The sequence below is a fragment of the Sceloporus occidentalis genome, unplaced genomic scaffold, assembly GCF_023333645.1.
Source record: "Sceloporus occidentalis isolate IW3139 unplaced genomic scaffold, rSceOcc1.0.p SCAF_2, whole genome shotgun sequence".
Taxonomy (NCBI): domain Eukaryota; kingdom Metazoa; phylum Chordata; class Lepidosauria; order Squamata; family Phrynosomatidae; genus Sceloporus; species Sceloporus occidentalis.
In genome coordinates this window covers 111,160,661-111,174,635 of record NW_028316982.1, presented here as the reverse complement: position 1 = coordinate 111,174,635, position 13,975 = coordinate 111,160,661, and the positions used below count along the sequence as shown (strand labels likewise).

At 40.2% G+C, this 13,975-nt stretch overlaps 1 protein-coding gene across 5 annotated transcripts in view; it reads right to left on the bottom strand.

Moving 5' to 3' along the window:
* Positions 1 to 436: 436 nt before the first annotated feature.
* The window catches only part of OPN4 (opsin 4), a 49,372-nt gene continuing 35,833 nt past the window's right edge, over positions 437 to 13,975 (bottom strand). For all 5 annotated transcript variants that reach the window (XM_089510594.1, XM_089510595.1, XM_089510596.1 and 2 more), the window contains 4 exons: positions 10,049 to 10,201; positions 7,623 to 7,658; positions 6,234 to 6,272; positions 437 to 3,904 (listed from right to left, as the gene is read on the bottom strand). In XM_089510594.1, coding sequence (XP_089366720.1) covers positions 3,617 to 3,904; positions 6,234 to 6,272; positions 7,623 to 7,658; positions 10,049 to 10,201 — 516 coding nt within the window. In that variant the 3' untranslated portion in view covers positions 437 to 3,616. The remainder of the gene's footprint in view (positions 3,905 to 6,233; positions 6,273 to 7,622; positions 7,659 to 10,048; positions 10,202 to 13,975) is intronic.

Here is a 13,975-nt window from a genome sequence, read left to right as displayed (position 1 = left end):
GAAGGAGAGGGCAGGGTTTGTGTGTGCATATATGTGTGTGTTGGTGTAAAGGAGTACGGAACCAAATTTACTTTGGGATAGGGAGGAAATGGGTTAGAGATCTCAGCAGAGTCAAGTCACATCTGTTTTTCTAATTTGGTTTCTCACTTGCTACAGTTGAATCTCTCTTCAATCAGTTAATATCAGTGTGCCTTCTTTCTGAGACCAATATCCTGCATTGACAGAAACATGGAGGAATTATAATAGATCTCTTTCATCTTTTTTATTTTGCTTGGAAGCAATCATCTTTGTTTCTGAAAAATATTTTTGCTGTTCCTCATTGACCTCATAATCTTGTTTTTGGTCTCAAAGTAATAATGAGAAGGAAAGATATCAACGCAAAGAAACACAGATATTTGGCAACCCGTAAAGAGACTGTAAATGTTTATATATAATATATTTTTATTTTTCAAAAAGAAAAGAACATCTAGATATTCAAAATCATAAGATACCACAAAATACATCTCAGGTACATGATGAGTAACTCAGTCCCAATTACAAAAATGTACAGGGCCTTTTGCATTCCTGACCCTGCCTTCTATCAGATAGAACCTCTGTAACTTTCAAGAGTAGAGGAGAAAGGAGGGTAGACCCCATCACAGAGAATGGAGCTGTAAAACCCCTTGGTTGTTCAGGCCCATGAGAAAGCTTGACCTGGAAGCTTTTTTATGGGGCAGGAAATACAACATCACTAGTTTTATCCTTGTTTTGTCAAGGTATTTTTTGTGTTTGATTTCACTGGGGTTTTTTTAGTTCCTTCACGGCCCAGACATGAGTGGTAGTCACCCAAAGACTGAACAGCCCCATTCATCCCTCAGGCTTCAAGTTCCCAGCACAACACAGCTTCATGTCTTGACCTATTTGTGAGAGAAGCCCAGAATACATATTGGAGTTATAATACAGAGACCTTTTGAAATAGCCTTCACATGATGGATCTATTCCCACTATTGTCATTGGTCACTATGATAGACAATAATAATAAAATAATAATAATACATGATAAAATTTATTTATATCCCACCTCTCTACAAAATGCAATCGAGGCAGCTAATGCAATTGAGGCGGCTGACCTATTTTAGGGCTTGGGTTTGGATTCCCCACACTATGGCTAGAGTACATTGTGTCATGAAGAGGCTGTAGATGGATGCCAATAAGCACTACCAATGAAATCCATCCCTGTGGAACTGATGTACGAGTGGATTGATATGTATATGGGCCATTAAAAAAAAGTATCTCACCACTAGGAAACCAGACAAGCACTTTATAGTCTTTCTCTGACAATGGCAGAATAGTTATCCATGCTTCCATTCAGAAAGAACTAAGTCCACTGCCACTTATGCTACTAACTACAGACACAGTACTATCCATCTGGGCCTTACCCTTGAATTGGCAACAATTACTATAGGGCTGAAAGAAGGCTTGCAATATACAGTACCACTTCCATGCAAGGCTGATGGCTGAAGGAGAAAAGTTCAAGGTAGGATACAGATACCACATATTCTTCTGATTTTGGGAATCGGGAATAGAAATATAGCTCATACTGAGTCAGATCATTTGTCCATTCAGCTTACTGTTGACTACACTTGGCATCCACAAGCTGATAGGATCTATATTCAATATATGTGGAGGGCACCAGGCTAGGGAAAAGCTGTTCTGCACTGATGGAGAGTCTCTCACTAGTGTTTAAAACAGAGATCTTCTTAGCCCTAGTGGAGGATGCGAGATTGAAGTAAGGACCTTCAGCAGTCAAAGCATGGGTTCGAGGTTGTCAGTATGTGCACAAAAGAGGACAAAAAGAGTATGCTAATTCACATGTAGAGATGCATATTTGGAAAAGATTCCCATAGTTTAAATAAATGCACACAGTCATATCACTGTAGTGGGAAAACTATGACCAGGAGCCCACTCAGTTTGCTGTACAGAAGCTAGCCACTGATGGAGAATTTCAAGATCTCTGCTAACCTTTCTTTAAACCATGCTTATAATAGTCTGGATTGACCTTCAAATAGAACACCATCCTCTGTAAAGCATGACACAACATAGTCTCTCTAGCTCTACCACTGAGCTATAGTGCAACGTGAATTCTGTCCTATGTCATTGCTTCCTATAGAGCTACAAGGTCCATCTATGTCTGTGTATCTTATGGTTGTGGAAAACCACTCAGGACATTGACTAATCACTACGTGATCCTTCTGAACTTCCAGGGCAGCTGCTCTGGCTATGGGAACAGTATCTGAGTATCTGAGCATTTAGGCTAGCTTTGTAGATTATGGGAGATTATGAGAGTCCATAGGGAACCCAGGAGGGCATCCAAATGGGGAAGGCTGCTGTCTCTACCATGGAGATTGCTAGGGACCTGGTGCCTGACAGGTGTAATCTGTGCATGAGTAAATGTGATCCAGAGGCATAGGCTATCCACACAATGGTCATATGTGAACCCACATTCAGGCAGATTATCTCATACCTCTGCTTGTAGTACTCTTGGCAGGAAAACTGTGGAGATGTGATATACATGGGGCAAAGGAGCACTGCTCCCATAGACATGGCCTACTTTAAAACAACTAGGTAGTGAAACTTCTTTCTCATTACTTCTTTTCTGCTATTTTTTTCCTATTGAAAAGATACAGTGGGTGCCTTATAAAAACATCAGGAAGAAGCACACCATCACTTGACTGAAGAGTCAATGCAAGAGCATACATATATGAAGACAAACATACACATGGGCCCCTTTCTCAGCAATATTTTTTTTAAAAAAATGGGACAATATTTTTCAACTGAGAAAGGATGGAAGGGACAAACACAAAGGGATATTTTTAACTTCCTCTTTCCCTGTGTGAAAAGCAACAGGAGTTTTTCAGTAGCCATCCTCCACTTGTAAAAACATTAGCTCTTCTATCCCATTTTTGATCCACTCCTGAGCCACACAAAGGAGTGAACAACTGGCAGTGCTGGCCCTACCATTAGGTAGACTAAGGCAGCCTCCTCAGGCAGCAGGTGGTAGTGTATAAAAATATGTCCTGTCCTCTACCCTGTGTTAGCTTTTTTCCATCAACTTCCAACACCTCATGTTGAAGCAAGCTTATGCTGCCACTTATCAGTTTCTATATTGTGTGTGTGGTTTTTTTTATCTCCATGTGTGTTGAAATGTAACTACCATTTTGTCCTTTACTCCAAGAAACAGGATTTCTTGCACTGGCCTTGTAGCTGATATCCATAAGGTGTGTAAGGAGAAGAGTCTGACATAACGTCTGTTGCTGATCATACTGCAAGGTGGGACTTGAGGTACAGGAGAAAGCAATGGATGCATGGAGGGTGATGCATCCAGAGGCCATGGGGTTTCTAGTTACCTATACCTCCACAAGCCTCTGATCAGAGCCTGAAACCATACAAATCCAAAAAATAATATTGTTGTAGTGAAGGTAAGAGTGGAATCAACACTGACGTAGCAAACAAACTACCATAAGAAGTTGAAGTGTTAGCTTCTTTTACTTCTTCTAGCTTTAGAGAACAGGTTTCATATCTTTAGAGGAAAGGGGATTGTCCTTCCCTCTCCCATCCAATCATGGAACTGCCCATTTCAAAGATGTCTTGCAAGGTTTTCCACACTGAGCTGACACATGTTTCTTTCAGAAGTAGGAGCTAAGGCACTATCCTGGCACAGCCACTCAAGTGGGTTATTGGAGTCTTTTTCCCAGCTATAGCCACTGATCCTGGAGCACAAGGCACCAGAGCTGGTCTCCAAAGGCAGGTCTGTTCTCTGGACATTGCTGAAGGTCACAATGATGCTGGGTATCTGGCTTGAAGCAGATGGCTTGTAATAAGAATTTTCCCTTCTCCATCCAAAAACATTCAGATCTTCACCTGTCTTAAGTATCAAAGAGAAAATTTAAACACATGATGTGCTTCAGTTGGCAGCAGCCCATGAAAAGAGAAAACAACACATTATTTTTGAGACGGCACTCTGAGGAGTTATCTTGCCAAGTCAAAACATGTTTCAGATTAATATACACAAGAAGAGTGAAGTAAGCTAAGAGAGAAAAAACAAAACAAAATAAAATACAAAGAAGAAAGAGAGGCATTTTTATTTATGGCAGTGGTGATGCATGCATGCATAAGTGGCACTATGTATGAAAGCTAAAGTATTTGCCATAGCACAACATATTTATTCTGCCGATAGTGGCAGAAGCAGAGTTGCACATACATGGACATTGTGCATTATGTTTATGTACAAAACATTTCACAATGCTGTTGCACATGACACATTGTTCACTGCAGTTGTTGATTTCACATTGCACAATGGCACCCAGTCATTGCCATGTGCTGTGCAATGTTGCTAGTCTGCAAGAGAGCTGTGTAATGCTGGTGCAGCATCTCTCCACATTTAGGCATTTACACTATGCTGAGAATATGTTGGGCTGCAGCCATTATCTGCTGGGGATTATGAATAATGTTTCCTCAATACTCCCTAAACATTTTTAATTCCATGGGTGGGAAGCAATTTTGGGCCACTTTCCTATGCTTTAAATGTTTTTAAAAAGTAAAATTATTATAAAATGTATGTTTTAATAATGTGCTACAGTACTAAAATTAACAGTGGCATATTTTATAAATGCACACCATCCAACTGTATCTACCTAGCATGGATAGTCCTGATTAATCTTCTGTTCTCCCATTTTTCCAGCTGCTTTAAAAATGTCTCAATTTGTCTCCTTCTCCCATTTCCTCTCTTTGTGCTCTGCTTAATTCAATTGCTGCAAAATGAGTTCAAAGTGCAAAAATTGTATGCAATCCATTGACACAGCAGGGGCGAGAGGAGAGGAGAGGAAGGGGCAGAGTCTTGCCCTTTCCTGTAGGCTCAGGCAAAGGTAAACTGCTGCAGACTCTCCTAGCTTTTGTATTCTTCCTTATTAATAACTTTTGCCATCTTGACCACACTTTGATGTTGCTGGGATGTCCTATTTCATCTTTGAAATACTGGAGACTAGAGAGCCAGCCTGGTATAGTGGCTTGAGTGCTGGACCATGTCACTGGAGACCAGGATTCGAATCTGATCTTTGGCAAATCACTTTCTCAGCCTCAGGGGAAGGCGTGGCAAACCTCCTCTGAACAAATCATGCCAAGAAAGCCCTTGATAGGGTTCGCTTTAGGGTCACCATAAGTCAGAAATGACTTGAAGGCACACATATCAACAACAAATGAAAATTGTAAAGCAAAACAAACACTAATGTGGCTAGCTAGGCTATGTAATGATTCTTCACTACAGATGATGGTAGAATGGACTGAAGCACTAGACTGCAGATGGGAGTATATACTATTATTGAATTCTCCTGACTGCAAGAAGAAAACAAGCGTACCACAGATAAAGAATACAGCCTAATCTTTTCATTCTGCTACATACAGGCCAGACCCAGTTTGAAACTAAGGACTGGAAAATAAATTAAAGATAGTCAGCTTAGATTAACTATCATTGTGTCAAACTGTTGTGGAATCAAATTATCTGAGCATGCAGCCAAGCCCCCATAGGTCTTTTATTCAGAGCAGGACATTTTTGATCAGTCAACCCAATCCACTGATGAAAATCCAAGTACAACTGTAGCTGATAAGCGTGCACATTTGCATCACACCATTCATCCAAACCTAATTATATTAGATGAAGGTATCTTTTGGTACCTTTATTATATGTCCATTTGGGACTGTTCATTATTGCACATGCCCAGAGGTTTAAAAAAGGGACTGTGTTGGTGGATTGCATCTCAGTGGAGCAGTGACTCCATTGTAAGTTTTATTCTGAAATTTAAAGGGCTTGTCCAAGATGCTGAGCCTGTTTTGAGGATAGGCTTCAGCACTTTGCGTAGCATCTTGGATTGCTCCTTTAAAATTTGGACTAAAATTCAGAGTGGGTTGCCCATCCCACCAACATGGAAACAAAGTAGCTGTCTCTAGTCAGTGCACTGCATACAATCGATGAAGCCATGTTTGCTAGCTCACCAGTCTTTATTACTTCCTCCTCTGATTGTTTTGGTTCCTGGTTTTATTGAACATTCATACCACATTCTTTGTCCAAGATTCATTATCACAGGGCATTCCTTTTGTGTGCACTCTAAATACACCTCCTCAGTCCATCCCAATGGGGACGCAAACAACTTATGCCACAGACTGTTAAAACAAACACACAAAACTGGAACATAACTTACCAGACTATCTTCATAGTTATAGGCTCCAAAGGGTAAGTCCTACACAAACACAATTAATAATTGTACAAAATTATCCACTCATGGGAATAAGTTCTATTTTGTTGTTGAATAGGTTAACTGGAATAGTCATCTTTGATCTATACATATATCTTAAATAACTAGCCTGTTCCAGTTCATCTTAACTCAGAGGTAAATCCCACCAAAGTCCCAAATAAACTGCACAGCAGAGGAATGTACAATTTGTAGCTTACTCCTACACATACATATGGAGATATAAATGTGGCTGAATATTTTTAGCATGTATGGACCAGCAGCTTTATTTGCATGCATGTGTGATTGGACTGAAAGTTGATTTTGGCAACAAACCCGAGAATTAGGAACAGAGCCTGAGAGAGAGTGAATTGCCCTTTCCCACTAGCAAGCCATCAATCAAAATGAATCACTTGCTCAATAGTGAAGAACTATAACAGAGATTAACATGTAAATCACTTCCTCTCAACCAAGGGTCACACAGTATGTATATATACACACACACACACACACACACACACACGCTCCTATGCCGCCATTCTCTGAAGATGCCAGCCACAGATGCTGACAAAACGTTAGGAATAAACTCTTCCAGAAAACAGCCACATAGCCCAAAATCCCCACAAAAAAACTATGGATTCGAGCAGTGAAAGCCTTCAACTTCACAATAACATCCAAAATCCACAAAACAGTGATATCTTTATTGGGCCAACCAAAATGCATACTATACATAAAATACGTGTCAGGTGACCAAATAAAGGCATCACTGTTTTGTGGATTTTGGATGTTATTGCACTTTGAAATATGGCCAACAAGGCTACTCCTGGATACATTTTTTTTTCTTTTTTTGCTAAATAGCCGAGAGTGGATTCACCACACAATTGACATGGAAGACACCAGCTGTCACTAATCCAAAGGGACATGAGGGGTATCCACAGCCTCCCTCTTAAGGGAAATGGGTCTGTCCTCTAGTGAAAAGAGACCACAGAGTGAGGAGAGACCTCCTTGAGCAGAACAAGACAGATTTTTAAAAATAGTTTTGCCTCTTCTGACCAAGAAATATGTCAAAGTAAATAGACCAACCTCTCCCAGCATTGCACTGTTTACACTTACATCAGGAAGTAAATACTCAGTTATGGAATGTAATAATGTGTAATGCCACTAACAGGATTACTACCATGCCTGCTGCATTACAGCACAGAAAGAGACAGGTATTTGTACTATATGGAGTATCTCTATTAGCAAGAGGTTAATGTATGGTAAGATTGTATTTCTTTTTCTGGTATGTCTAATTCCTGAAAACATTGTGCTACTTTTTCAGTTTACTACTAGAGGAAAATAGAAATCTGTGATATTCACCTCCACCATAGAAATGTCATCTGCATCCACGGAAGTCTACAAAAGAAGAGGGGGGGGGGAATACAGTAGCAGCAGTGTTAAATTGTAGCCTAGATTATTTTTTCACTTGTCACAACATATTCTACCCATCTCTGACTGCAACAGAAGCAGGCTACTTTAAAATGAATCATTGCCCCCCCAAAAGAATTCTTCACCCTCCATGAAATTTTCCTTCTTCCTTGTAGTAACTTAGAAATTCAGCTTCCAAACAGAAGGGGCCGGCAAAGTGGCGAAGGGAATGTGAACACAGCAAATAAAAAAGTTCTAGATGAGAATGGTTTTTAGTGTCTTACTCTTGGTGATGTTAGAAATTTGGAGACTGAAGGAAAATTTTATTGGGGAGCAGCATTCTACCTCAGATGGCCAATGCACTCATCCCTCCCATAGCTACAGCCTTGTATAGCATTCCCCTCACTAATAATAAGTTGTGTTGGGTGCAGTGCAACTGAGGTCTATGCACTGAAATACATACATACATACATACATACATACATACATACATACATACATACATAAAAGCCATAGTAGGCAAATGCAGCTCATGCCCCAACTCCAACACCTCCAAACTGTGAGCACACAGAGCAGAAAGCAGGAGAAAGGATGAGAAGGGGGTGGTGGTGAAAGAGCAACAAAGTACTGAGCACAAAAGGAAGCACTTCCACAAACAAAAGCGCCCGACAGGAGAGAAAAGTTATAGGCTGAATGAAGTGCACTGGCGGAGATGAAGGGAAGAGGGGAGAAGCTAGCAACAGCCCTGGCTGCACACAATGTTGCTTTGTTCCCTTCTAGCCACTATTTATAGGAATGCATCATTTATGGACATGGCTGCGGTTACAGGGAAGCAAAATAGCCATTTCCATTTTTCCAAAACAAAAGTCACCGTATGAAGACAGGCAATAGGGGGAAAATATTATAAAAATATAAATAAAGCAAGGCAAAAAATAGTCAATTGAAGCTGAAACTTGTTATGAGCATAAGAATAACAGAGAATATTGGAAAGCTAGGAATAGAATGCTGGAAGTTATTGTTTCTGTGTTTCATTCTACCCGTGTTGCCACCTTTTTGCTCTCACTTTGGTTGAAGTGCTCAAGAGTCTTTTCCCCAGCAAGGACACAAGTGGTAAGAAAGCTTTACCTGTTAAACTTGTGCACATCAAGCTGCTATTCAAAATTCAGGAAGAGGACCCAATAAACAGATGTCACTCGGAATTGCAGTTATAAACAACTCCAGACAAGTCTAGATTGTGTGTGTGTGTGTGTGTGTGTGTGTGTGTGTGTTGTACTATCATTGTTCTTTTAGTCTGAGTGCTATATTATAAAAAACATCATGTTCTGAGTAGGTATGCAAAAGCAAATAATTTCAAAGGCTTTCTACTTGCTGTTCATTTTTCACACTCTGGGACTGTGTGTGTAATACTAGTTTGTACAATTTTGTTTTTAGAAGTTTTGCCCAGAAGCCAGTGAATTTTGTGCAACATAATGTTGATTTCTACACCAAAATGTTGGTTTTGTCCTTAAAAATTCACACTTTATGAGGCCCCAAATTATGAAAAATCTTGCAGTAGCTATCCATTTTCTCACCACATTATGTCTCAAGGCTTCTTTCCTTGTCAAGGATTTTAAAAAATTGCAAGGATTCTTTACATCGCTTGTTGTGAGAAGTGAGAAATCGTCAAGACCTGAGAGTGACTGTTGATGGAAGTGTGACACATGCATAAACAACGCAGTGCTTTCTTTTCTTTCTTTCTTTTTTTAACAAAGCCTGGTCTATCTGCCATGAGCACACTTTCCTTTTTACTTGTCTAACAGTGACAGCTTCTGAAAGCCTGTTTTCATCTTTGTGTCGTCATCCCTTACATTTTGAGACAAGGTTTTCAATTAAAATGCACTTGTTTTCCAATGTAGCAATCCCACTCCTCCTAATATTAGTAGTAAAAGACATCCAGTTTTCCGGTTTAGCAGAAATGGCCAAAGGCCACAGCAAATGTAGGAGAGAAACATAATCAGAGGTGAGAGTCACTTCTCCTTTTAAATTAGCAAGATAAAATACACAGTAATTCCTAGTCAGTTAATGCTAGAGATTGTTGCAATAGGCAACAAAAGCAGGAGAAGATTGGAGTAATGTCACAAAGGCACTCGTATCTGCATAATACACAGATTTGCTGTACTTTCTATAGAGGAAAACTGGTATGTACAGTGGGTATTTCTCATGAATGGGAGGTCACTCACAGATAAAGCACAAGCTACTTTATTTAGCTCTATTTGTCTTTCTTTTACAGGGCAAGGAAAGAATGAAGAACAGGCAAAAATGTTCAAAAGTGGAATATGATATGGAATAATGCAGAGATCTTTGAACCTGTATGATCTGAAAATACAAAATTTAGTTACCCTTTCAAAAATCCCCGAATCGTGGCTTTTCAGTTTAGATTTGACTTTGATGTCATTGGTTTCAGCCGTGTCTTCACCCATTTTGTAGGAAACTGTCCCACTAGTGCCTCTGGAATTCATGCTACCGATGTCAACTTCTGTGTCAGTCCAGTCCTGCAGTGGTATGCCAACAAGAAAGCTTTAGCAAGTTTAATTACTTTCTAACATGCACTTAAGATAAACACCAAAATAGACTAATTTACAAAAAAAAAAAAAAAAAACAATAGAAATAGGAAAAGGTTATCAAGAAAGTCTGTCACAGGACCAGTTTATAGGATCAGCAGATTCAAGCAGAAAGGCATGGGGTTGGCCCAGCCACATGCAATCACTGTGGTGGGTTAAGCTGGAGTGCCAGGACCACAGAAAGATCATTTGTTCTCGGAACGTGGAAAAGTTACTATTTGAACTACAACTCCCAGAATCCGTACTGGCCATGTTGGCTGGGGATTCTGTGAACTATAGTCCTTTTCCAACTTCTGCTTGTTATTTTCAATGAGCCCTCTTCAATGCTGGTTTCAATCAGTTGTATAGCAATGCACTAGTGCTGGGAGATTCTTCTTCAGCTGGCAATACGACATGGTAACTAGCTGGATCAGCTCTGCTTCCAGCTCATAGGATCACTTTCAACAGATACAGTATACCTATATCTGAAAAGGGACAAGGTCTTGTGTAAAGACAGTAAAGAGTCTTAATGAGGGCAGTTTGGCTTGGACCCTAGCAGCTCTTTGTCTCGCACTCATTTGCACTAGGTGAGTTGCCTTGATCAACAAGGTGGCTCTCTGGAGCATGAGGCCCTTGGGGGGGGGGGTCCTTTGGTGGGTCAGTCTCACCGCTCGCAGTTTCTGGGTGGAGGTTCTGGTTTGAGTGACTGCAACTTAAATTAGAAGTGGGCATCCTATGGCCATCAAAATGTTGTATGACAAGTCCCAGAAAGTTCCAGAAAGTTTGCCAGCACAGCCAGCGAGGAATGCTGGGAATTGCACTCCAGCAACATCTGGAGGGCCACATGAGTCCTGTACACAATGTAAGTCATGTTGATTAGTCTTAACAACAATAGACTCCAGGAGTCCTGGTGGCACCGTGGTTAAGTGCCTGTGCTGCAGCCACTCACTCACAAACCACAAGGCTGTGAGTTCAATTCCAGCCAGGGGCTCAGGGTTGACTCAGCCTTCCATCCCTCTGAGGTTGCTAAAATGAGTACCCAGGTTGATGGGGGCAATTAACTTACAGTTGTAAACTGCTTAGTGACTGCTGAGTGCAATATGAAGCGGTATATAAATGAAGCTGCTATTGCTACACTCTGTTCAATCAGCTGTTGAATAACTTATTCATTTATGAGTCAATATGTAGATAAATCCCATTAATTCAATGGATCTACTCTACTTGGAACTAATACTTCAGCCTGAGTTTCAAGATTTCTTGGCCTATTAGCTGCCAAGCCTCTATGAGGCTTCCTAACAGACTATTTGCTTAGTGTTGTGAGGATGAAAACCAGAAAGGGCTCCTGCACCTTTAATGGTTGTGTGCTTGTTGTTGTGTGCCTTCAAATCATTTTCCTCTTAACTTGTCATGAGGTCTTCTTGCCAAGATTTGTTCTAAGTAGGTTTGCCTTTGCCTTCCTCTGAGGCTGAGAGAGTGACTTGCACTAGGTCATCCAATGGTTTCCAGAGTAATAGTCTCAAACCATTATACCACACTGGCTCTTCATGGTTATGAATTTCAAAAGGAGTTGCTTCTCGACCTCCCAGAAATTCACAAGTTTTATTTCTGACAGTAAATGCTTTTTCTCCTTCTTCCATAGGTGTGAATGACAACTATAAGGCAGTAATATAGCCATATAATGGCACATTGGTAATGTACTGAGAGAATCCATTGAACACTACTTTCAGCCCCTGTTGAACCCTTTTAAGAATGAGGAGAGAAAAGGAAACAAAACTTTTGTTGGTTTCAGGTCACTTACACTGTCCTATGCAAAATCCATGAGACTGATGCTCCTACTACATTAGAGCATGAAAAACAGACAGAACCCAGGAACTGGCTTCTGTTTGCATGACTGCATTACTCTTGACTCCCCATTCTCATAAATAAAAAAGGACTGAAAGATATTAGAAAGAAACAAAACAAGGAGCATGGAAAACTATTTATGGATGTGCTGAAATAGTTGTCTCACTTCTACATGGGTATGTTACATGGAAACGGACCTTTAGTTTGGTTTCTGTTAACTAGATCTGCTTTCTTAGATTTTAATCAGGGATTTAAAATATATGGCATTCAGAATCATCACAGTTAAAAGCCCCTGCAAGAATTCAGGGCATGTTAGCCTCTCCTAAAAACACATTATCTTTTTTTTAAACAGCTTAGAGGACATAATAGCGTTTTTGTGTTTTTCGAGCTTGTCTTAAAAACATACACATACACACATAACTGACTGGCAAAACCCCTCTATACTATCATGCCTATAATAGCATAGAAAAAGGTGCCAAAATTCAGAATTGTTTCCAGCCTCCGCACAAGGACTAAAATTTGGTGGTACTTAGCAGTGAAGCAGCAAGCTGTGAAGAGCTGGAGGGGAGAAATGATCCTTTGATGGATTTGTCAGTTTGACTAGATTTGCCAGGGAATTTCTTAAATGTAGAACCCTTTACAAAAGTATTCACCTTCCATTAATAAACATGTGTCTTTCATCATGTAAACATTTCCAGGGATGCTATTATTGTAGTGATAATAAAATGCCTTCAAATCAGGACTCTCTTAATGGGTGCAAGAAATTATCTTATGAACTAGAAAAACAAACTTTAGGCCCTGATCACATAAGAAAGAGCCTCTAGTGACCAGAAGCCTCCAACTTTTTGTAACAGTTGCTGTTGCTGGTAGGTTCCACTCCAAACCTCCAGTCCTTCTGTACTGTGTTGTATTGCATGCAATTTTAACGCTGACCTGGACATGGGATGGGATCAGGATGGAACAGGTTAAAACTGATTTTACCACAAGCAAAATTGCTGCTGCATTGCCGCCCGACCATCACCTGTCCTCCAGCAGTGCTCTGGCAGCTGATTTTGAAGCATTTATGAGATCCAGTAATGGTTGCAATCAGCAAGAGCCTTCTAAAAATTCAGAGTCTCTTTTCATGTTTCCTAAGTCAGAGCTTAATAATAATGGTTTGTACCTTTCAGAGAGATGCCAGAGTTTTCTAGCTCTCTTTTGGTCCCAGCTGGATGTTCCATTCCAGTGGTGAACAACTGTAGCTCCCCAGATGTTTCAGCCCACAATTGCCATCAGCTCTAGCCAGCATGGTGAGCAATTTTTGGAGCTGCTACCCAAAAAGACCTGTACAACCCTAGCAGCTTAGCCCCCATTTTGGCTATTTTCACATGTTCTGTTCAAACAGATGCAAGTGTGACTAAGAACAGTAATGATGTTGGGGTGGGAGGTAGTCATGTTAGTATATCCAAGAAAAAAACTAACATAGTCTTGTCACACCTTAAAGATATAACATGTTCTATTTGGCACAGGCTTTCACAGTTTTCAAGAATGGCACCTAATGAAGAGGGCTGGTGTCCATGAAATATCATGCCAAATTAAAATTGTTGGTCTATAAGGTTTCACAAATCTCTTTATTCTTGAGGTTTCCTACAGCAATTCAGTGTTCATAGGGGATGAACAAAAAACATGTCTCAGTAATACAGCATTCAAACTGTGAATTGAAGAACTATCATGATATATCTGCAAAAGGCAATACTCTTTTGCACATATTTGTTTATGGAGAGTAGAAAGATGACTCCATCTGTTTGCCTCACTCCTCCTGCATTGCTCATATCCTGATATCTCCATTCCCAACGATGCACATTTGGCATAATGTCAAAAAAGTAGAAAAGGCAGAGCAAGTCC